The 24,963-nt window shown below is 41.5% G+C and overlaps 1 protein-coding gene across 3 annotated transcripts in view; it reads right to left on the reverse strand.

The window, feature by feature from the left end:
- The window catches only part of FBN1 (fibrillin 1), a 256,463-nt gene that overhangs the window by 117,634 nt on the left and 113,866 nt on the right, over positions 1-24,963 (reverse strand). For all 3 annotated transcript variants that reach the window (XM_060005191.1, XM_060005190.1, XM_060005189.1), the window contains 6 exons: positions 23,714-23,911; positions 20,194-20,319; positions 11,932-12,057; positions 6,329-6,487; positions 2,099-2,278; positions 1,324-1,464 (listed from right to left, as the gene is read on the reverse strand). In XM_060005191.1, coding sequence (XP_059861174.1) covers positions 1,324-1,464; positions 2,099-2,278; positions 6,329-6,487; positions 11,932-12,057; positions 20,194-20,319; positions 23,714-23,911 — 930 coding nt within the window. The remainder of the gene's footprint in view (positions 1-1,323; positions 1,465-2,098; positions 2,279-6,328; positions 6,488-11,931; positions 12,058-20,193; positions 20,320-23,713; positions 23,912-24,963) is intronic.

Here is a 24,963-nt window from a genome sequence, read left to right on the forward strand (position 1 = left end):
ATTACAGCAAACCGTGAAGCTGTTGTTGCTTAAAGGGCAATTCTCACCCACCATCAAGGCTGCTACCACCTCCACCCCGCCCCTAGACAGGCTCCCACTAGTTTTACACTCATTTACAGCTATCAGTTTACTTACCGGTAAACTGGTTTTTATTCCTCTGTTTGTGAAGATGAAGAAGCTAAAGCTTATGGAAGATAACCCACTTGTCCGAAGTCACATGCTTCTTGTGGCAGATGCAAGTCTGATCTCACAACCCTGAGCGAGACGTTCCCTTTGCCTTTCCTACCCAGCTCTGGATGACCTCTCAGGATTGAAGCTACTTGAACAAGCTACTTGAACAAGCTCTTAACAAGCTCTTAACAAGCTACTTGAAGGGGCTTTCATATCACCTGGAAACTATAGAGCATGAGAAACCAAGAACTACTTCTTTCTGCCTGATTCATACCTGGAATTGAGATTTATAATAGACCTAAGAGAGCAGTTTATTTTTAAAAAGTTAGATGGCAACTGGGTGTTCTTACCCAATCCAACAAATTATCCTTGTGTTACATTTCCTTCCTTCACTAGCTTAACTGCCTTATCAACGACTTAAAGTTCCTTGCTTTAGTTCCTTGCTCACTAGAGACTGTTGGTAAGTTATCCACTCAAATTAGTAAACCATGCAAAGTTTCATGATTTGGGGATACTTCTAACGCTTTATTTTAATGATCAGGCTTCGATAGGATGGCTTAAGTTAGAGTTACCAGCAATGCCTTGAATGTGTTTTACCATGAAAGTTAAAAGTCACTACAGTAGGCATAATAATGCCCCTCCCCCAATACGTTCATGTCCTAACCACCAGAACCTGTGAACATGCTACACGGCAAAAGGGCAATTAAGTTGCTAATCAGCGGAATCCATCCCTCCTGGATTATATACAGATGGGCCCAATGTAAAATCACAAAGATCCTGAAACGTGTTAGAAGGAACGCAAAGAGAGAACCAGAGAGTTCGAGATTTGAAGATGCTACACTGCTGGCTTTGAAGATGAAGAAACAGGCCCTCAGCCAGGGAATACACACGGCTTCTAGATGCCGGAAAAGGCAAAGAAATGGATTCTCTCCAAGAGCCTCGGAGAGGAACGCAGCCCTGCCGACACCTTGATTTTAGCCCAGAAAGACCCGTGTCGGACTTTTAACCTATAGAAATATAAGATAATAAATCTGTGTTGTTTTAAGCCACTAAGTTTGAGACAATTTGTTATAGCAGCCATAGAACACCTCTACAGTCATGAAACAGCACTGCAGTAGCCTCTTGGTGCCAAGCCAGTGGTCTATCACGTACCAATGCACTCCCCGCGGAGGTCCAGCTGGAATCCTTTGTTGCACTCACACCGGTAGCTCCCAGGAGTTGGGATGCAGCGTCCATTTTGACAGAGATAGCGAAACAGCTGGCAGTAATCAGTGACGTTGACGGGCAACACCCCTGAAGGAATAACACGAAACCTCATTAAAATTGTGTCTAACTAGGGCATCTTCCACCAGCACTGAATCCAGTGATAACGGGCAAGATGCTGAATCATAAAGGAAGGAGGACACTCTGGGCAAAGGTCGCCTGGCGTCAACAGAGCATGTTTCCATTCTCGCCTACAGAGAGCACCTGTGCACCGTGGCGCACGCTGCCAGGTACCGCGGCCTCGCTGTAGCCTGCTCCTCTGCCTGCTTCTCCCCACCGCTCCCTCCGCCTCACTCTCAGGCCTCGAGCGCAGGGAAGCAACAAAGGCAGTGAGTTACTGGCATTTAACTATTTGCAAAACTGCTTTGCATGATATTTAACCCAAAGAGTAATCTAATGCCTCCTCTATGAATTCATCCTGTGAATCAGATTTAAATTTCTCCCACAACATCAATAGCAAGAGGACATTAATCTCTGGAGAATATGAAACTGCCCATTTTCCTTTATGCAATAGGCCAGTTGAGAAAGGTATATACTACACTCTGTAAATGAAATCTTTAAGGATTGGTTAAACTTACTTAATGACTTAAACAGCATAAACAACAACAAAAAAGTTAACCTGATTAATGCAAGAAACGTAATTAGATGACTTTTGAGCTCTTACTTGGCGGTTCCCGAGATGGATATGGATATTCCACTGGTGGTCGAGGGACTGTAATTTGAGGTCCAGGAGGAAAGCCAGGAGGAACAGGGTGAACTGGAGGAATGGGGCCAAGGGGTGGGGAAGGATATCCTGGCCTCTCGGGAATTACGATAGGGACAGAGCACAGCTTGTTGAAATCCTCTGGAAAAAAAAAACACAACACAACAGCTGAGGGGTAGCATATGCCATAGGCCCATGGAAGTCATCCTTACTTTGTAAAGAAATTTTGAATAGAACTGATCATCAAACCACGTAGGTCAATTGGAGAAAAGGAAAAAAGCTAACCGACTTGGCTTTTTTTCCCTCAAGTCAGCATTCCTAAAACCTACAGCAGCAACCAGACTGGAACAATAATTCAAAACTGGAAACAAACTCCCCAGAGTGTGTACCACATGTCCCTCCTAAAACCTAGGAAGTCTTTACCTATGTCAAAATTCACCTCAAGGAAGAATAGAATAAAATGCCATGATCTCCACCCAGTCTTCCCACCTGTGGATCCCACAGGACTCTGAAGAGCACACTTTTTAGTGCTTGGATTTTATTTTATATGCCTTGGGAAGTCACTGGTAGTCTTCTGCAGGGGTGGGACATGATCAGATGAACATTTTCAGAAGATCATTCTCACTGGCATTTGGAGACTGTACTGGAGGGAGGTAAGACTGCTGCAGAAGACCAAGGGCAAGACAAGGATGGCTGGACAAGGGAGCCAGTGATGGAACTGGACACAAGTAAACACATTTGAAGATTATTTTAGAGATGAATGGGCTATGTTTGGGGAAGGAGTAAATGTCAGAGCTGAGGGAATAGGAAATCAAGAATGACTTCTAGTTTTCCAGTTGAGCAACAGGGTAGACATTGGTGCCGTTTGCTGAGATGGGAAAAACTGTGATGGGAGCAGGTTTGGTGGGTAAAAGCTATACGTTGAGCATATGAATTTTGAGATATCAGACATCCACATGGAGATGTCACAAAGCAGTTTTAAAAGAGAGTTTGAAGCCTAGAGAAGAAGTCAGGGCTGCTGCTAAGTTTTGGAGTTATCAGTAGATAGGCGTCATTTAAAGCCACTCATTTTCATGTTTCCTACAAATAGCCATATTTTGTTACAGTTCCCTTCTATAAAGTAAACTATATAATTTTTAAAATTTCTTTTTTCCCTCTTTCCAGAATGTTGATTATTTTATTACCTCTGTCACACAGGGATTCTCCCATAGGTACTTTTTATACTAGCTTCATCCATTAATAGCAATTAGGCTAGTATTTTTATTTTCCTTGTGGACTAGAATCTGACTTATTCTATCACACAGTGATATGTCATACTGAAATGTATTCATATTTCAACCTCATGGGACCTTCTGTCCATTTACATTTGGCTAAACATACCTAGCTACCACGTACCTTGTTGTTTTTTTCTGGTCCATTACTAAAACTTTTTCAATCATACTTGACATTTCCAACTCAGGTTAAGTTTATGTTTTCAGAGAATTCTACTACTGCATTGTTTCTCTGGAATTTCAACCCACAAAGATTCTGTAGTACTTGACTGTATTTGGAAAGCATTTATATATTGTTTCTGCTTCCCTGAATCAGGATGCTACAATCCCTGTTGTCAAACCACAGTGATCTTCCTTATAGAATTATCACCTGGACGTGCCATACCCAACATTTCCTGGCTACCTGCTTTCTACCAACTCTCTACCACTATGACTGTGCAGTCTCTGAAGTCAAGGATCGTGTCTAACTCATGACGAAATCCCACTCTCAGCCTCACCTGGAAAACTGCACAGAAGAGGAATTTATTAACTATATTGGATTTAATTGAATGGCATTTGTACTTATTAGCTTCCAAGCACCAATCAACCTTTTTTCTTTTTTAGTCTTTTAGGATTTCTATAAAAGAAGTTGGATCACTTATCAGCATTTCTGCTAACTAGGTGGGTATATTATTTTAAGCATGCCATTAAATTCATCTCAACCTCTTCATGAAAGTGTATCGGGCTGGGTTCTGTATTTTTCCTACTTTCTTTGGCTTAATAACTTTCCGTTGAGCCCCTTTACATTCAGAATCAGCAACCTGGGGCTGATTTTGTTCAACTGATGTCCAACTTTCCTATCTCCATTTAACCCGGAGATGATACTGATTTTTTTTTTAAAGTGAAAAGCTGACCAATCTGAAATAATTCTTCCTATGTCATCACTCTCCATAAGTTAAGAACCCAGAGCTCTGTAGTACTGATACTGGAACATTTGAACAAACAAACACACCTACCTGCAAATTAGTTTGCTCTATCCATCTGCTCTGCTCTGGGCCTGTCTCAGGGTTGTGCATCTTTCAGTGGTACCCTTTGGGAGAGCAGCTCCCTGCAAAGTTACATAGGGGGACCGGGCCTTCTGCTCCATGAGTCCCAAAGTAGGTCTTCAGCAACTAAGCCTACTCTAGTCCTCCCTCTTCTATTCAAGGTCTCAACATAGGAAAGAATCCACATCAATGCTGCTGATTCCTAAGTTAACATATACATTTAAAAAGTGATTCTCCTGGTATCCAAGCAGTAGGTCTTAGTAGAAAGTCATGTGCTTCTAAACAGTGACCTACTAAATGGTCCCCCTAGTGAACTAAGAAGGGTGCCTTATATTTTTAGGCAAGAGACAGTCAAAATATATGGCAAAATATATGACCTATTATATGTTAAAATTTATTGAAAGATTTTCTTGCTTCTTTAGTCTACACACATAATTCTCAGTAATAAATAGAAATTTAAAAATAACATCTGTGAGCAGGTCTATAACCCATGATAATGGGGCATTCATATTCTGTGAGTAGCACACCCTGAAGTATTTCATTAGCTCTACAATCATCCATCCGCATCCTGATTTTCTCCCCTAAAATTTCCTGATTTAAACATACTTTTCAGGAACCAGATTGAGAAGAAGTTACTACCCCAATTTTTACTTAGAACTGGTGGGAAAGACGTCACCTAGTAAGTTGTACACTGTACGTGAATGCCTCCCCTCAGCAAGTTCTCGCTAAGTACCAGAGAAGCGTTAAAAAATTAGAAGGAATAAGGCACTATAATGATGACTGAAACCCCCTAATGAGATTTATTAACTAGTAAAAAAGCTAGATATGAACACACACAGGCACAGACCTGAGCAGATGGGATCTGTGTCACAGCAACAGTACAAACCTAGAGCACCGAGCATTTTCAGCAGTGGTGGTCTTGGGATGTGCAGGGATTAGGTCATATCTGAGAGGGATCTCAACCAACAAGAGGGTGTATAACAGGCAGAGGTAGCAGGGGTGGGGAGTAGGGAGTAAGGACCTGAACGGGGGAGAAGTTTGGAGAAAAAAGAATATGTGAGTTTAGAAGTGCTCAGACTGGGTTCAAGGAAAGCTGGATTGCATCATTTAATTAGAAAATAAAGCTACTATAAAGAACAAGAATTAAAAGATGAACGGGAATCAGATTTAGGGACTCTAAATGCCCTGCTAAGTAGTAAAATTTTATTTTCAAGAAATGGAGTGACTTGGACCACTGGATATTGCCTGAGTTCATCCTGCGAAAAATTTTCTGGACACCTTTCTCTACTTTTTCCCCAGACACAATTTTTTAAAACTGAATTTCAGATGAGTTAGGCTTTGGGAAATGTTACGTGGCAGCTGTGGATTTCACAAAGACCAGTTAGGAGGCTACTGCAATAGTGCAGATGAGAGAAAATGAGCTTTATGTGGAAATGAATATGACAGAAAAGAGAAATTGAAAAGAAAAAAACATCAACAGGACTTGGCAACCAAGAAGAGGAGAGTGTCAAACGTTAGGGAAGGAGGAAATGTGTATCCCGAATAACTCACCTGAAAGGCTCTGAGGGAGTTGAGTTTTATTCTGCTGAGCTTTTGAGGATACAAAAGAAATACAGGAGACTAGGAAGGAACCAGTTCTTCTGACTGGTCAGGTTGCTACCCAGTGTTAATACGCAAGCTAAGTAAGATACGGTACCTGCGAACAGTGTCATTTGTATGGACCTCTGTATTTCCCCTGTTCATTACCTGGGGAAGTTTCCCTGAAGGCCATCTCTTTTATTTTCTGGAATGTTATTCACTTACCCCGGTTTCCACTAAATCTGCAGCACATACATTGCCCCTGGGCTCGCAGGGGGTTGAGCAGAGATACTCTGGATAAATGGAAGGGCTCTTACCCGTTGCTCTGATGGGACACATTTCGGGGGCGACAGTGACCCCCGGAGACCAGCACCGGCCGACGTCACAGCAGCACTGCATCTTGGTGATAGACTGCGGCAGCTGGTTAGAACAGCGCCCGTTTGCCAGAGCCGTGTAACAGTATCCTGGGCGAACATCTGAGAGGACAAAGAAACCCCCATACACATCACTGAGATCAAACGTAAAACGACACTCTTTTGCCCCAGCACCTCCACATTTCCCAGTGGGGCTCGGGCAGGATGAGCTGACACTCAGCCCTAAGCTGTGAGCGCTCAGTCAGAGATCCCTCCATCTCACACCTTTTGCCCCTGTGAGCTGGTACACTTGACCCAAGTCCCACATTCCATCCCCAAGGTGGGAACAAATGATTACAACCATATGGGTCTTAGGAAAAGAGAGAAGAAGAAAATCACTGGCGGTGATGGTTAATTAGGTATAGAGACATGTCTCTATACTGAAGGGAGACTGTGTTGTCCTTGGTTTCAAACGACTTAATTTGAGCCACTTTAGACAAATATTGATATAAATCTATTTTAAAACAACATGAAGTCTGCACTGTAGGTTACATCTCTAAAAGAACTTTCTTATTTTTCAGTCTGAAACCGTGAGTCAGACGTGTGAGATATTTTTTTTTTTTAAAGGAACGAGCCATTTTGCAGTCAGATCCACTGCTCGTTAAGTGAGGTTTCCTTTTGTCCTGGGGCCCTAACAGATTTGATAAGGCACTAATTATTTACAAGTTCAAAATGTACATGATTGCAAGTTCTTAGTGCTATAGGATACAATACTTCTTGAAGGAACTTTGTTTTGGTGGCAGAACGGTATCTTCTCAAAGCAACAGGGGAAGACATTTCTATATATCACTTTTATTGGGTTACATCATGTCTGATTGACGTGACAACATTGACACACTGAAGTACACCTCTGGGTTACCAGAAAAGAGCCCATGACAAAGGAGAAACCTAAGTGCTTCATGAGCCTTTGAGGTCATGTGGTGGAATAGAGGAGGTAGGTAGCCAAGTGCAGAACCCCTTGATCTAACTATCATATGTTACGGGTGTATCTCTCTTTAAGTAAAATGTATTTCTGTACAGTTCCTATAAAATAAGTTTTGAAATGTAACTAGTATTTTGAATACGCTTGTCATTTGAAGGAATATAACTGGGAAATCCTTTTGTAAGGTGAAGAATTTGTTTGTAGTCAAAAATCTGTCCTCATGTTTCCTGTAAGTCTGCATATTAACCATCATTTGATCAGACAGGGTCATCCCTATCATTGTTTTCACCTACATCATTCTCAAAAACACAAAGCCTTAACATCTTGAAGGTTGCAATAAATTAATAAAATGAAATAAAATGAAAATACCAAGGCTGACTTAGAAACATTTCAATTGTTAATGTCGAGTGAAGATGGCTACATCAAACCTAGACAAACCATAAAAGAAAATTACGGGTCAGCTTTAAAGGATACGAGATTATTTCTAAAAAGTACTTTAAACCACTAGCAAGTGTAAGTGTGCTTTCCAGAAATTTTCTGTGGTCCCAGTTCCTGCACCTCTGGTCAGACTAATAGCCTCAGCAAAGAGGCAGAACAAGTTTTACTCCAGCCTGGTCCAGGGTAAATGGCTGGAGAGGGGAGTGCAGACAAAGAATGCTCTGTGGAGACATGGGTGGCACCTCCCCTGTGCACAAGGGGGAGAAATAGAACTTCCTGCTTCCTAATTTGCTTTGCCTTAAAGACACTAATACTTCATATACCCCAGGATTAATATTGGGGCATGGAAACCAAAGGCCGTTAAGAATGGGAAGAGGGGGCTTCCCTGCTGGCGCGGTGGTTGAGAGTCTGCCTGCCGATGCAGGGGACACGGGTTCGTGCCCCGGTCCGGGAGGATCCCACGTGCCGCGGAGCGGCTGGGCCCGTGAGCCATGGCCACTGGGCCTGAGCGTCTGGAGCCTGTGCTCTGCAGCGGGAGAGGCCACAGCAGTGAGAGGCCCACGTACCACAAAAAAAAAGAATGGGAAGAGATGTTCAAAACTGGCTTATATCCCAGCTTCAAATGAATCTGGTGGTCAAAACCCAGTATAAACACTTGACCAAAATTTGTATGTACAATTTTCAGTGTGGGCCATCTTTCAGAGCAAAACTGGGACCCACAGCTGCCAACAGCAAGCTCCTAATGGGCTTATATCTATTATTTTGCAAATTATCTATGACATTATTTTACTGCCCAGCTGGCTGACTTATATGATAAATCAATGGGTCGGAGACTCTGGAACAAAATGGTGAGTGGTGGGACTGGAAGAATTACCAGGCACATTTGGGCTGCTGGCAGTTCCTGATTTATAAATGGCACCTGCATATACAATAATCATTTTACAATTTTTTTTTTTTTTGGCAGGAGAGCTTTTGTTAAGAATACACACATTTACACAACTTATAATTGTAAAGAAAACCAGTGGGAAGAGTTGTGAAAAGCAGGAACCATTCAGGGGAATTGACCCTTGGTCATGCCAGCCTGAAGTCTTCCATGTCATCAGATGGTAGTGCCAAAGGAAGTGGAAAGGAAATCATCTGGTGCTGGATCGCTTTGCATAGAGGGTAAGGGGTAGCTTTAAAGTAATCTGAAGATCTATGGGAGCTGAGGGAGAAGCATGGTACGACTTAGAGGAGGTAAATGAAGGTTGGAGAAACCTTAGACACCTTCATCTATTTTAAATCTGTCCTGACCAAGACATCTGGCAGAAAAGGAGTAAGAAACTTTCTTCCTTTCTCCACTTCTGAATCACTTGGCCTTACTCTCAGGACCCAGAAATCACATCACATCAAAACAAATATATGATGGATTAAATATCAGTAGGTGTTTGCAGGTCATCCTAGCCTGTCAGCAGCTCTCCCCTAACCAATCACTAACATTGTTGGGGCCAACCAGCAGCTAGGAGCTGTGAGGCCCAATCTAGGTGCCAGACATCTCTAAGAGTCCTGGGAATTGATGAGACAGAACACACTAATATGAAAAGACAGCCTTACACAAAGTATTATAAAGTGCCAAACAAAGATCACAAAACCAAAAATAAAATGCAATAATTCTACCAGCACTTACACGACAAAGGCAGTGTTAGAACTGGTGAGATCTGAGAGTCGCAGAATGCAGTAACAGAAGGTAACAGTTTGAATATCATGGTTAAAAGAGATGTATAAGGAAGATACCACATACCACTATCTACACGTGGGGTTTCCTATTGGTTAGATCCACTAATTCCAAATAACCAACTTGCCAACAAACCTTGGATTTGTTTAAAAGTTGGAGACTATACATATTTTCTTGCCACTGGGGATAATTTTGGGGGTCTCTGTGGTTTACCATGGCAGGCAGTAGGGAAGGCAGAAATGTCATTGGGATCACTTTATGTAAGTTGCTAATTATGGGTCTCATAAAGTTCCAAGGAAGGAGGAACAGTGCTTGCCTAGGGGTATGGCAAGCAAACGATGGTCACTGGGAGGAAGCAATGGGCGGAGTCCGGACTGTAGACTCAGCCCAAGTTGGAATCCCAGCTCCCTCACTTATTAACTGCTTAAACAACTGGAGTAAATTATTTATCTAAACTTCCCAAAGCTCAGCTTCTTCCCATCTACAGTACTGTTTTGAACCTTAAGTCAAATAATTTCCATAAAATACCTCACACCGAGGAGGTGACCCAGGAATCTTAGTTCCCTTCTTTTGTAAAAGTTAGCGTGGGTATATTAGGTAAAAAGGAAAGAACTTTAAAAATGTCAACTTTCTGATATGTAAATGTGTTAAAAGGATTAATCATTTTAATGCTGTTTGGGGCTCTCTTTGAAGGTTAAAAAAAAAAAATCTACCTATTATCTGGCCAGGAAAGGACTTCTGCTAGGCATATCCACTGGAGGTCATGTGTTAATTGGGACAGTTTGGGGAGAAAAAGGAGCTACATGAACTGCACTTGCCATCCTTTCACTGCAGTTCCAAGATCTATGGATAGATTCTGGAAAATCAGGCAATCTGGGTGCCACCAACCATTGCTTCTAAGGAAAAGTCCAGATATGTTTCCCTCATGAGTTGTACTTATTCAAATGTCAACGGAGAGACTGCCCTCAGCTTTTATTATGTGTGACTAACTAAAAAGGAATTCAGAATTTCAAGTGCAATTCTGTTTTGGTCTGAAATTCATGGCCTGTGGTGAGGATGTGAAGCTGCGTGTCTTTGAAACTATGGGCCAGAAACAAACATCAAAAGATAGCCTTCACTTTCCTCTGAGGCCTTCTGCCATAGGCTCCTCAGCTTGGCCCTATTAATAAGGGATTAGTTATTTTGATAGTCAACACATGCTTACTGAGTGCCTACTACATGCAAGGAATTGTGCTGAGAACCACCAGGAATATAAGGCTAGCAGTTATTGTTCTCTAAGGAGAATTACAACTTAATTAGGGAGACAAAAACATACAGAAACACAGAATTTCCCTATAAAACCATTTCTAATAAGATATCCTTAGGTTCGGGGGGGAAACTGCTTTCAGGTAAGCTGATCTGGGACAACTTCAAAGATAGAGAACCTGAGTAAGAGGGTGAAAGGAGGCTTGCACTGGGGAACGTGTTCTGAGTGGTGCAACATGAATGAAGCAATTGCTGTGAATGGCCTGTTTGGGGGTGAGAAGCAGTGACTGTGCTAAGTCAGCAAGGTTGGGAGGGGTCACAGAGTGAAGCTCCTTCTCTATCGGGCTGTCCATTTTTGAACTTGAACTTTATTCTAGAATACTGGACTTTGAAGGAACTCTTAGCAACCATTAAATCCAGCTATTGTCAGATCTATATTTTTGAACAACAGAACCACTTATTTAATTGATATTTTGTAATAGCAAAATATGGATAGCCTAACAAACACCCACCCAGATAAAAGCAAAATTGCCTGGCGTGTGTGTATGAAGCGGGAGGGGAAGGCAGGAACCCTTTCCACTCAGCCTCCCCCTTTGCCCTGTCCCCCTCTCCAACCCTAGCATCCCTAGAGGGCTTTGCAGCACCTGAAGATTCCATGGGATATAGACTGAAAACCACTAATTTCCAAATCCTAATGGAAAACTACCAGAGGTTTTTGAGCAGGAGAGTTATTTAATCAAAGCACCATTTTAGGAAGATAAATCTGACAAGACGTAATGTAGGGAAGCCAGGAAGCAGGGAGAGCAATTAAAAGATTATTGCAAAATTTCAGATCTAAATTAACATAGGTCCTGGGAAATGACTGAAGGTGGAGGTGAAGAGCGAGAAGAGTCAAAGATGGCTTCAAGGTCTGACGGTCACATAACTGCAAAGTTAATTTTAGACTGAGTTTATCTGTAGGGTCTCCTGGATCATCTCTTTATGGGAGGCAAAAATCCCAAAACAAGACCACAGTTGCCTCTGTTCTTCAAGAGGGTGGTCAACTATTTAACAGACTTCCATAAAAGCACATTTTACCTCAAGTGAGAAATTATATGTCTCCCTTAACAAATTTTGTCTCCCTTAGACTGATGTCTATTATGGAACTGGTTTACATAAACTGTGCATGATGTTTATAATTACACCTACCTATGCATCTGGTACCATCGGGAGAGGTGTAAAAACCGGGGGGACATTTGCAAAAGTAACTGCTGACTGTGTTTGTACATTCGCCCCCCTCACAGATTCCAGGAATAGTGCTGCATTCATCAATATCTGGAATGAAAAGAATAGTTTCAGTATTTGTAGAACACAGTATAAAACCGTCCATCATTACAAGAATTCAGAGGTAACACTCATCAAATCATGTTCCCAGAAACAGCAATCTTTAGAGAATAAAAGCTGCCTATAAAATAGTTAATTCAAAGAATGGGTGTTTCTTCTCTCAAGACAGGTTTACCCAAGGAATTTACCAAATTTGAAAGATTAGAGCAAAATGAAATGAATTCTGCCTTTAAAATCTAAAACGGTACTGTCGTTTCAAGTCCCTACAGCATGCTAATATTCCAAATATTTTGTTTAAAATTTTGTTTTCCCTTTTCTCTTCGTGTTTTGCACATCGAGTTAAGCTCCCTTTCTAGCCACTGTATATTCTGCATCACTTCCTGCATTTGTTTTTGATCTGATTTTCCACAGATACTGAAATCCTACAGAGGAGACCACGTGGTCTGACTGCTGACCAAGACGTGGCTAACTTGGTATTCTCAGGGGCTCCCAAACTGCCACTACAATGGTTTTCTCTGGGTTCAGAGAGTGAATTGTGGTGGACGCTGAGATGCTTCATCCAAATCCTCTGTCAGGAAATGACTTGTCCCAGATCTGGGAGTGCTGTCAGGAGATGGCCTCCAGCTCTCAGCTCCTTCAGGGACCCCTTGAGCAGCCTGAGCAACCTCACCCGGGGTTACAACCTTCCCAGGCGCCCACATCCACCGATTGATTGTGGAGGAAGGACAATGGTCTGGTCATCTCGCCCCAAAGGGCGCAACTCTGAAAACCACTCCAATTCCCCAATTCCCTGTGGGGTCGGCTGAGGTCAGAGTTGTGGTTAGTCCTCAGGGCCTGAGGCCACTGGGTCTCCTTAAGGAAGCAGTCAAAGTCACTTAGACAAATCAGACCATTTCCTTCAAGGAGAGCTTTTCAAGAGCCCCAATCAGACACTGGCAGTTGTCGACAGATGTGGCACCAGTGTGGGGAGAGAAGAAACTGAGAATGTCCTGCTTAGGTTAAAAGCGAACTCAGGGCCCAAGGTATCTACGTGGCCTCTTCCCTAAGACAAGTGGGGCTTTCTGCACTGACCTAGGGAGAGGGGCGGTCTGACCCAAGCCTCCTGGAACCGTTGCAATGGCCAGACTGCCAGTGTGGGTAGTTTAAAAATAAGAACTTTTCTTCTCTAGTTAAAGTACTGCTCTTCACTGGTAAAACAAAATAGAGTTCTAAGTGGACCAAAATAGAGTGCAAGTGTCTTCTGACTCAAGTTCACCCTGTTAGTCAAAAAGACAGCAGTGACACTGTTTCTATGCAGTTTAACCTTTTAAAAAGCAAAACCCCCATTCTTCTAGGCTAGGCTAGAGGCTAACCCAAGCAATATGTCACTGCTTATGTTGGGGTCAGTGCTAACACAAGATCATCCTTGTGAAGTTGTATAAGGGAAAGGTGCATATTCTACTCCGACAGATACAAACGTCACTGTGGAGTCAGTGAAAGTCAGGCAGAGAAACAGCCAAGGACAGAGCCTAAGGGTCTAGAACTTAATCTAACCATACTCTCAAGGCTCATTTTAAGGCAATTCTTTAACATCGATCCTTCCGTATTTACCAGCCACACTACTACCTAAAACCAACAAAAAGCCAAACAAGTATAGCAAAGAGCCTAGAGGATCTGACAACCTCATCTAACGAGAGAGGAGGTTATAACCATAACACAAAGGTATTAACACAAAGGCACCTTTCTCAAAAGGTCCCTAAAAATTAATGTCTAAGTCACATGATGCCTATCAAAAATCATGTGAGCAGATAGAGTCTACTGAAAGGAACATTTTTCTACTTGTTTGTATAAATGACTGCTGTCATCCTTTTTAAGGACACTTAGTAGACATCAATATCCAAAGAGGTTAAGTGACAGCATATATCAGAAAAAAAGTTATTTAAAAACAAGAATCTGGGACTTCCCTGGTGGCGCAGTGGTTAAGAATCCGCCTGCCAATGCAGGGGACACGGGGTTGGTGCCCTGGTCCGGGAAGATCCCACGTGCCGCGGAGCAACTAAGCCTGCGAGCCACAACTACTGAAGCCTGTGCACATAGAGCCCGTGCTCCGCACCACAAGGAGAAGCACGCACACCACCACGAAGAGTAGCCCCTGCTCGCCGCAACTAGAGAAATCCCGCACGTAACAACAAAGACCCAACACAGCCAAAAATAATTAATTAAAAAAAAATAAAAATAAAAACAAGGATTAACTTGGGCAGGGTGGAGGAAACATCTTCTTTCACATGCTGGCTACGTTAGATTTGGACCCTTTACTGAGGATAAGGAGAAGAAGAAGAATTAATATGTACTGAGTGCCAGGCATTGTCTAAATGCTTTATGGGTGTCAACTCATCTAACCCTCACACTGTAGCTACGATCATAGAACCTGATTTCTAGAATTCTGGTGCCTAGGCACAGCTCTTGCATTCCACTGAGGCCTTCAGAAAACTAGCACATGTAAAACCTGAAACAAGAGCAAAGAGGTTCGTGTATAAAGTGATGTTAAATCCAAGTCTTCAACAGCCACAGGCTGGGCAGGAGGAAGGGGCAGGGTTTCCACTTAGGGTGCACACCTTCAAAGGTCAGCAGGTCAGGAAACACAACGTAGAGTGTACGTCCCTACTTGTCACACAGATAAAGCTAAAAGCACCAGGCCAAATTGTTCAATTTGAAGGAACTTATTAAATGGCCCCTTCAATGTCCTCTCCTCAGTGACACACCCTTTCCCTTTCCATGTCTAGGGCCTTTCTAGTTTCCTGAACCACCCTGCTTCTCAGTCCCATCACTTCCTAGCAAGGGAAGTGAGTTCTGATTGCACGAGCAGGCCATGGTGGGAGTCCCTGACAATAAAAGTCTGGAATAAAGCATTTCAATCACAAAATCACTTACACTCTGAAACTCATTCATACTAATCTATTATTTTTCCAGGCTCTTAGCACACTGTGTTTGTCACCTTTTACTAGAATGTCAGGGATCCTACACAGGAGAGAATTTGAGATCAGTGGATTTCTCAGCGTTTCTGTAAGTCAGTCTGTATCAAATGCCACTGTCAAAGTAAATCCGTTTGAGGAGCCTGGTGGGGAGTAGAACTTGGCTGGGAAGAGCTACTTTTGTGCTCTGAACACTTCCCCCTGTTTCCTTGGGGCAGGACAGAGCTGCTGGCAGTAGCTATGCCCATGGCCTCACTGGCTTCTTGCTGTGGACCTAAGAAGATACACAAATGGTAGGTCCCTTCCCTCCTGATTTGCTGCCCTGTCCTTTGTTCTTCTTCTTCCTTCTTGTCCCTCTGTCTCATCTGCTCTCTCCAGGCATTCTTCCCATCCCTTGGCCTCTTCCCTAACCTGGGGCTCCTCTAGCGGGAGGGGAGGAAGGACTGTGGAGGGCCGATGGGATAGAGCTGGGTCCCAGTTCTGGGACAGGCATCCCTGGGACACCCAGCTCTCCAGGAGCTCCATCCAAGATCATGGATGTTGACATGACTGAGAGACGGGGGAAACCAGTTAACCTGACTGTCTAGATCGCTAACAAAGTGAGAAAAAAATCAACTGAAAATTGTGGCAGCTGTTAAAAAGCAATACGTGATACTAATAATTATAAATGCCACCGAGCCTGTGAGACTACTATTATTGCTTTATTAGACACCTGAAATCCAATGTAAAATATGTGACTAAAAAACAAACAAGCTGATACTTCAAGTCAGGTTGAAAAAAAATCAGCCTTATTACCAGTTTATAGTCACACCACGCATGCCAGTTTGCATGGTTTCTTATTCATGTAGCCCCAGCTGTCCGATCCCGACTGAGAAACAGTGAGAAATGTGGAGATGGAGGCCTGATGGCAGAACTGGAAAGAACTCCCAGATATAATCGTGTTCAATCTCCTCATTTGAAAGTTGATGTAACTCAGAGCTGGTAACTGACTTATCCAAGATCACACGGAGGATGAGGGACATTGCCAGGATTCGGCCCAGGTCTACCTGATTCCCAGGGCTCTTGTGCCTATACCACAGAGATTCTGTTCAGCAGTTGGATAGGAGCCGGTGACCTTGAAGAGTGAATCAGGGCCTGCACCAAACCTGCAGAGGATGGAGCCCCAAGATAGCAATGGGTTAAGTAGTCCCAGGAATGCTCCTTGGTGTCTGGCAGGATAAGAGTCCCTGATAGCAAGTAGCCATCAGATAAACAGGCCATTATTTTAGAAAAGGGAAGTCTTAAAGTTTTTTGGCTTCCATAGCAGGGAGAGATTAGATTTAAGAGTTACATTTTTAAAAAGTCCTTTGCATCACACAGTATTGTAATTGCCAAAGGCTGGGCTGGTGTTAATCTAAATCCCAAAATATTAGTGGTTAATTAGGAATCCAAGGGACTTCTTCCAGAAATAAAACTTAATCCTTTAATTACGCGTTTTATTTGTTATTTTCCTTCCACAGTAACCTATGCAAATATGGACTTGGTTTCCAAAAAGAAAAGGCTCGTGTGTTCTTCCAGGGGGCACACTCCAGAGTCACTGGGAAAATCAACAACGAAGGCGGGCGTGAACTCTGCTTCCCTTTTTCTCAAGTCACAACTATAAATCTCAATCTTTTTCTTCTTAAATTTATGAAAATTTAATAATTTTTATTTAATCGCTTCAGCTCGCTAATTTACATTTCAAAGGTGCCTAAATTGCATGTGTTTATATAAAACTAGGTACATGATATTTTCAAAAAGTTTTGGGAAAAGGGGGACATTTTAAGAAGTAAGGGAGAATTCTGCAAAAGGACGATCTCACACAAAGCTGCTTTCACCATCACTGACGGCGTGAAGGTAAGCATCTTGTAAATTGGCTGAAACCAATTTTTGATTGAATTTTTAAAAATTATTCTGGGCTTCCAGGTACCCAGTTCCTTCCACTCCAAGTCAAGAGGAAGATACATTTAAAAGGCCATTCAATGAATTGGGAGATTGGGATTGACATATATACACTGCTATGTATAAATAGACGACTAATAAGAACCTACTGTATAGCACAGGGAACTCTACTCAAGGCTCTGTGGTGACCTAAATGAGAAGGAAATCTAAAAAAGAGAGGATATATGTATACGTATAGCTGATTCACTTTGCTGTACAGCAGAAACTAACACAACACTGTAAAGCAACTATACTCTAATGAAAATTTCAAAACAATTGTAAATCACCAAACAAAATAAAATAGTCTATTTCAAGTTAAAAATAAAGCCACTCAAAGTAACGGCAAGGGTGCCAGAACCACTTTCACAAGGGCACAGAACCCCACCGTGGCCTGACCATCTTCCTAGGGCATATATGGGCTCTTGATCTTCTCTGTGGTGGGGGTCAGATTTTCTGGAATTCCTTCTATTGACCGCCTGGAGCTCACCCCAGGCCCAAAGTCATGCCATTCCCATGGTGCGGTGGTGGAACTGGAGAAGGGCCAGGAAGTCGAAGGAGGGGACCCACTCACCAAGCATTCTCAGGGGACTTTCCGACTGCTTTCCTACCAGAGTAAGGCAGGGCAACAATGCCCAAACCAGTCTCCAGGCCAGAATAAATGCAGTACTATAACAAGACATTCTCTTCCAATATCAATTTTGCATAGAAAAATTAAAGGGAAGGGGAAAAACCCATCATCTGAATTTAATATAACAGGAGATGGGAAAGAGAAAAAAAAAAAAAGAGGTCTAGCCAAAAGTATTCTGTTTTTATCTTGCTACTGACTTCAATATGTAGCCGGAAAAAAAAAAAATTGTGGAACAGGATTAAGTAATTTTCAGCCTGAATTTCTGGTCCATTGGTCACACTACTATAATAGGTTTCTTAGCACTAATAAAAGGATTTTGAATCACTTTTCTTTCAGTCCGAGCATTAATTCTGTGCATCTTCTATCTAGTTCACAACGAGAGAAGGTGAGAAATCCTGACTGATGTTAATTGACTGGTCTGAGTGAAAGAAAGTGTCACAGGAAAACAACTCTAGTTGAAACTAGAAGCTATCATAATTCCAGAAAACACAACACAGACTGGACAAGCCATAGGAAGTATATTGCCCTAAATCTTGAAGCTGACTACATCTCTTGAAACTGAATATAGTAAGCTGAGAAAGCCTAAAAATGACCCATTGTTGATGTGGATTTTACATGCAATAAACCTTAAGAGCTCATTAATGTCATAAAAGATATATATGATAATACCTGGAAATCTATACCATAATATTTTAAATATTCCAAAATATAGAGTTATTAAAGTAGAGGTAATGGCTTGCATCCAGGAAAGCAGACAATATAATATGGTACAACAAGCACCAGAGTGTGAATCAAAAGAAGTAAATTTTATGTCGTATGATATTGCTTACATGTGGAACCTAAAAAAGGATACAAATGAGCTTATTTACAAAATGGAAATAGAGTCACAGATGCAGAAAACAAATATGGTTACCAAGGGGGAAGGGGGGAGGGATAAATTGGGAGATTGGGATTGACATATACGTACTACTATATATAAAATAGATAACTAATAGGGACCTACTGTATAGCACAGGGAACTCCACTCAATACTCTGTAATGACCTATACGGGAAAAGAATCTAAAAGAGTGGATATATGTATATGTATAACTGATTCACTTTGCTGTACAGCATAAACTAACACAATATTGTAAATCAACTATACTCCAATAAAAATTAATTTAAAAAAAGGAAGTAAATTTTAGCACTGTCTGATGACCTCGCTCAGGGTGCTTAACACACCCAAGACAGTTCCTTAATATATAACGTAAAAGGGTGAAACCAGGTAAGTTCTTTGCCCTTTCAGTATCAACATTCTCTACTTCTAACTTAATCCACAGTATAACTTCTAAATTACATTGGCCTATAGAGAGTCAATTTTATTGTTCATTGAAACTTAAGAAGCCCTACATCTTTGGAAAGAACTTAAGTATTTTTCACAGCTACCTCAACTGTTTATAACATGTTCAAGAACATATCATTATAAATTATAGGATGATTAATAACTTAAAAACAACTCGAACCCACAAAGATAATTTTAACACAGTTACTCAGTTTCAGGGCAAGTAGATGTTAAACTTCTTAAATGTAATTCAGATTTAAAGCTGCCTTTTGCATGTATGATATACCCTGGAGATCAACAAAGAAGATTAATGAGCCAATTCCTGACAAATGACTTAGAATGAAGTATTCCTCAGTGCTAGGGTTTAGGAATATAGATACAACAGCAACTGCTTTCAACAAAAGTGCTTGCATCTAAATGAAATCTTATATCACCCCAAAGACAATGAGTTGAGAATGAAGGAAAAAGTCTTCTCTGCTAACCTTGATGAGAGATGTTGCCTTAAGAATGCTGTTACATTATTTTCAGACATTACATATATAAGGTACATGAACTCACTAAAGAAAAGAATTCAATGCTGCCTAGTTACTTCCTGGATGTTTCCCTCTCATGAAACCAATATTTATTACACTTGGAAGCCAGGGCTCTTTTTGGCAAATAGCAGAAGTGGTGAATAGGAAGACATTCTCTGTACACACATTTTTAGAAGCTCAATCTATAAACTAAATGCAAATATATAAATTTACCTCAAGTTATTTTTCTGTTTGATTAACATTAAAAGGTTTCCATTTGATAGGCAGAAAAGGAAATCCTAAACTTGTACTAGGAGCATAAATATAAGGGTTAACAGATCTCTCCAAAGGAAAAAAAAAATCGAACATACATTTTGACTAGAAAAACAACAGAAGATATGTCATTCTGAATGATATGTAATGATCAAATTTAAATTCGTGTCTCTAGAACTATACAAAAACATGTATCTTGAACATCTTAACCCAAATATTGGTTCAAAAATATTTCATGTTTTAATATTTAATTTGATTCAGATGGATCTCCTATTTTGGGTCTATAAAAATGGAAAAAGCTGCAGGCTTTTTCTGGTTCAATAGCAGAAAGGCATATTATTCCCGGTAAGGATATTATACGTACACATTCACAGGAATGACAAAGACAGAAGGATTTAGGAACAATTTGCAAAAAAGCTTGTCACTGATTTGGGTTTTGCCCGCCCCTCCACCCCTGAACTGCAAAACATGATATTTCTTACCTTCACATTTTTGTGACACTTCATTAAATTTGTGTCCAGCAGGGCATTTGCACTCAAAAGACCCAACAGTATTAATGCAATTTCCTCCTTGACAGAGCCCAGGGATGGCCTGGCATTCGTCCACATCTGTTAGATTTTAGAAGCAAGGGATGGGGCAGGGGGTGGGGGAGGAGAGATTAATATGAAATTCATTGCAGAAGAAAACATGATAGTTTGCCCACAATTATATTATCACATTTATATCAATGAGCAATTTGTCCATCACAATATTTGGAACATGATGAGAGACACTGTTTCTCACAATTACATAATGCGAAATAAACTGAGTAACATAACTTGGTCAATAGTGTTCTACTGGAAGTCACAAGTATTCTTTATTTTCCTACCTTCCATCTTCCCTCATGCAGAGGAGAATGTTGGTACTAACTTTTGTGAGTTTTATTACGCATGCTGCAAAGTACAAGGATACTATGATAAAATGATTGACAGTAATAACTAGAGGTATTCAAGAAATGCTTACAATCAAAACGTAACACATTTCTATAATAACACTGTCTTTAAGAGTTGTATGGAGTAATTCAGTTCAAACAGAATTTATTTGAATGAGATCACTCAGACTACACGAGACAGCTAATGCTTTTACACAAATGAGATGGAAAATGTTCAACATAGATTCTGGAGAATTGTCGTGCACAATAAAAATTAAACAACACAGGAAATTAGGCCAAGAAGTGAGAGCAGAGCAGCCGCCAGAGGGAACATTTTTAAAGGTAAGTCGGATCCTGTTCCAGCTCAGCTTAACACTTAAGGCCATGCTAAGTCCTAGAGGAGTCTACCTGACCCCTCTACTCTCTGAACTCATCTCCTATCCTCCGCCCTCTCTCACTCCTCTCCATCCACAATAGTTTCCTTGCCATTCCTCAAATACAACAAGGTCGCTCCTGCCTCAGGGTTTTGCAGTGATGGCCCCCTGCCTGGACTACTCTTTGTAGAGCTCATGGTTCACCCTGTCCTACCCGTCAGATCTCTGCTCCACTGCAGCAGGGGACCCTCCCAATGCCAGTCTAATAGGAACGCCTCCCTCGCCCCCCATCACTCACCACCCTTCTTTACTCTGCTCATTTTGCCCCATAGGACCAATCACTAGCTGACCTAATAAATATCTGTTTGCTTTGCTTTGTTCTATAAATCAAATGTTTTCAATACAAGATTCCAGGGAGCAGGTTCTTTGTCTGTTTTGTTCACTGCTGAATCCCCAGCACCTAGGAAATAACTATGGTCCTACCTGGAACCCCAAATATTAACCTTCCAGGAACAAAAGTAATCATTCCAGGCTCATTAGGAAGATGTTTATAAAAGTACATGTATTCTCTCCATCTCTTCATCCATAACACACAAAATTCTGGTTTAATAAGAAACCCCAGGGAGGCAGTTTAACTTTTCTTCCTCTGGGTATTTTTTAGAAATCGTACCCTTTCGTTTTACTCTTCATTGTGTGAAGTGAGAGAGCAATTGCCAACTGTAAAATCTCTAATAATCTGTGTTTTTGAAACAAGTTGCCATGCAGGAAAAGGGGTACTAATTTAACAACAAAAAGTATCACTTTTGATACTTTGGTACAAAAGTATCACTTACTGTTTTACATAAAATGTCCTGGCTCACAGATGAACGACAATATGTGAGTATAATTAGATTATGTTTTACAGCTGATCTCTATTTTGTCTTACACCAGAATTTTCCATTCTTGCTATGTTGAATATGTTTATTAAAATGTTATTTGAAATTACACTTGGACATAGAAGCAAAACTAGACAGTCTTGTTGATCATGATTTTTGGCCAACAGGAAATATACATGAGGGCACTTCTCCACTGGTCATACATTCCAAGGCTGAAGACAGACTAAGTTCCTTTTTGAACCCATTGCTCACAGCCCCTCACATGTGGCCGAAAGACTAAAAACACCAGCAAGGAGAGAGCACCCCAAGCTGATAACAGACCTTCTCTGAAAAAAACCAACCAAACAAGAAGAATTTCATTCTCACAGTGGCAATATAACTGCCACTTTGATTCCATGGGTTTTCACAAATTTTCTTCATATAAAAAAACTCTTTTTCCATTGGATGTTGAAGAAGAGTCAGGAAAGAACAGGAAGAAAATGCTGGAAAGGTCCAGGTTGTATGAAATGAATATCAAAGCTAAAGAGAAGCAGCTCTTCCCTCTCTCCCTCTTCATCTCTTCCCCTGAATTCTCTCAGCACCTCAGCCTCTGACTAGGACTCACAGGCGGCAGTGGAGTACCCAAAATCTGGCTTTCTGGTCACTCTCTGTGAGTTCATGGGTATTAGCTGACTTCAAAACACCATGGCTAAGAATTTTTTCAGAACTCCTTGAGACTTTCCAAGGATGAGAAAAATAAGAAGGCACCAAAGAAAAAGGGGGGACAAAACTTACTCTTGATTTTATGAAATTGTACCGTTTACCCTTTTGTAATTCTACGATTTCAAAGTGACTTCTTGCTGCTCCTAACGTTCGGAAAGATACATTCAAGGGCATACAAAAGAGCTGCATGTTGTACATAGAAGCCAGGGACCAGGATCAACCAGTGTTTATCAGATATGAAATTTATTGAAGTATAATTTAATGGAGATCCACAGAACTGGGTGATTAAGCTCAAGTTCTGCTTTACTGCATATTATCCTTAGAATTAACATACAGAACAAAATCGAACTAGTATCTATTTGCCTCAGAAAAGCATACCTTGAATTTTCTCTAAACACTGCAACTTGCTAAAAAAGCACTGAAGATGTCTAAAGGAAACAGATACAGCCTGGGAGTTTTCAGTCCCATCAGTTTAGTGTGGAGCTGCCTCTGTTCACTTCCTCCTATTTCCTGCCAGACATCCAGACAATAAAAGAATTTGTACAGCTGGAAGGACAGGAGTAAAAGCCAAAAACAGAGTAAGGGCTTCCATGGGAGGCAGGAGAAGAAGCAAGCAGGCAACATCTGGGGATATTTAAAACTGTGAAACAAATCCTAATTTATTTCTGACTTGTAAAAAAAAAAAAACAGAAAAAACTCCATAATGTAGCATGTAAAATGGAGAGAGGAACAATTTTCCTCAGGTCAACTAAGTACAATCCATGAGACAGAGGAACTCCAGCAATTTCAAATGAAGGGGGAAAAAATTAAGAAAAACAAACTACCTTATTCACAAATTTTGCTTTGTGTTTGTACACAGCATTGCTCTAACATACAGCATTGCTCTAAACAGAATCATACCACCCCCGGGAAACACGTTTGGGGACGGAGGGGGAAACCACTGGCAAGGAAAAATCCAGGGGGACCAGCTGCTGTCTCCGGAGCCACGCTCCTAATGCCTAAGTTGGATATCATGCCGTCAGCGAAATCGTGAAGCTATGCCTCTGACACTGCTTTTCCATTCTCTCCAACTTCACTGGAGAATGGCTCTCCAGAGCAAATAAGATGAATCCATTAATAACTCCATCGGCCCGGGGTTTACCTTGACAAGCTCCTGTGCGGATATTTGGAATGAAGCCGCGCCGACAGGGGTGGGGCTGGGCTGGGCACATCTCACAGGGGTGGCCCCAGGCGCGGCCGACCGTGGCACAGCAGAGTGTTTTTGTACAGACAATCCCGCTGAGCTGTCCCTGGCACATCTGGTTGCTGATCACAGTAAAACACGGGCCTGTCCTGTAATCTGAAAATAAAGAAGGAGAATTCCATGAAAGTCCAGAAAAGCAGGAACTATCATGCGGAAGAACAGCTGGGCCTGTCTTCCTGGACTCCAAGTTGCGAAATGGTCTTCAGGAATAGAACCGCACATCACCGACTCCGTGTGGAGCCTTGGGCAGACCCTTCCGCCTCTGAGCCCCATTTACCTCACCTACGAAAATGAGGATAAAAACACTAGTTCCTATCCACTTTGAAGATACTGTTGTCAGGATCAGATGAGCTAATGGAAAATACTTTACAACCGTGACATGCTATCCAAACATGACATAATCATATTATTTACACATTCATTCACTTAAGAAACTGTATCAGTGACTATTATGAATCAGCCCCTATGCTTGATATAGGTGCTTCAGTGATTCAAAGATCCCAAATCCCTGCCCTCATAGAGTTTACAGTCTATTATTATTTAGGTTGGAGAAAGCAAAGAATTTCAAAACTTGCAACGAGGCAAGTCATGGCACCTTCTTCTCTGCAGTTTCTTGAAAAAGGGAAATGGTTACTTGTTTCTTTTGGATTGGGTCCACCTTATTTCAAATACAACAAACCAAGCAAGCCAAAAACAAACAAACCAACCCCATTCAAAACAAAAAACCACAAGCAGAAATGTTAGATATGCAAAAGACATCAGGTATTTAAAGAGTGAGGGCACTGATCTGAAATCACTGTATCCCTTGGGCAAAAGGATCATCTTCAAGCAAACAGGGATAAGCTAAGACCACCACAGGAGAAGTTCCATTTCCAAGTAGTCTCACCAGTACAAAATCTGTCTCCTTTTTTTTTTTTTTTTTTGTAAAGGGAGAAAGTCAATCTGGATTCGGCAGCCAGCAAACAAGAAAGATTAAGATGTAGTGAGGACCAAAGCCAAGCTGTCCCCAGCCTCCCCGTGGGAGAAATCTGGGCCATAATAACCCTTTCTGTTCTACAGCGGCCTTGGCTGATAAGGGAGGCTGGGCCGTGGCAAGACTCGTGGGCTCCTATCCACCACCAGCACCGCACGCTTCCTCGTGTCATTTC

This window comes from Delphinus delphis, chromosome 2, assembly GCF_949987515.2.
Source record: "Delphinus delphis chromosome 2, mDelDel1.2, whole genome shotgun sequence".
Taxonomy (NCBI): domain Eukaryota; kingdom Metazoa; phylum Chordata; class Mammalia; order Artiodactyla; family Delphinidae; genus Delphinus; species Delphinus delphis.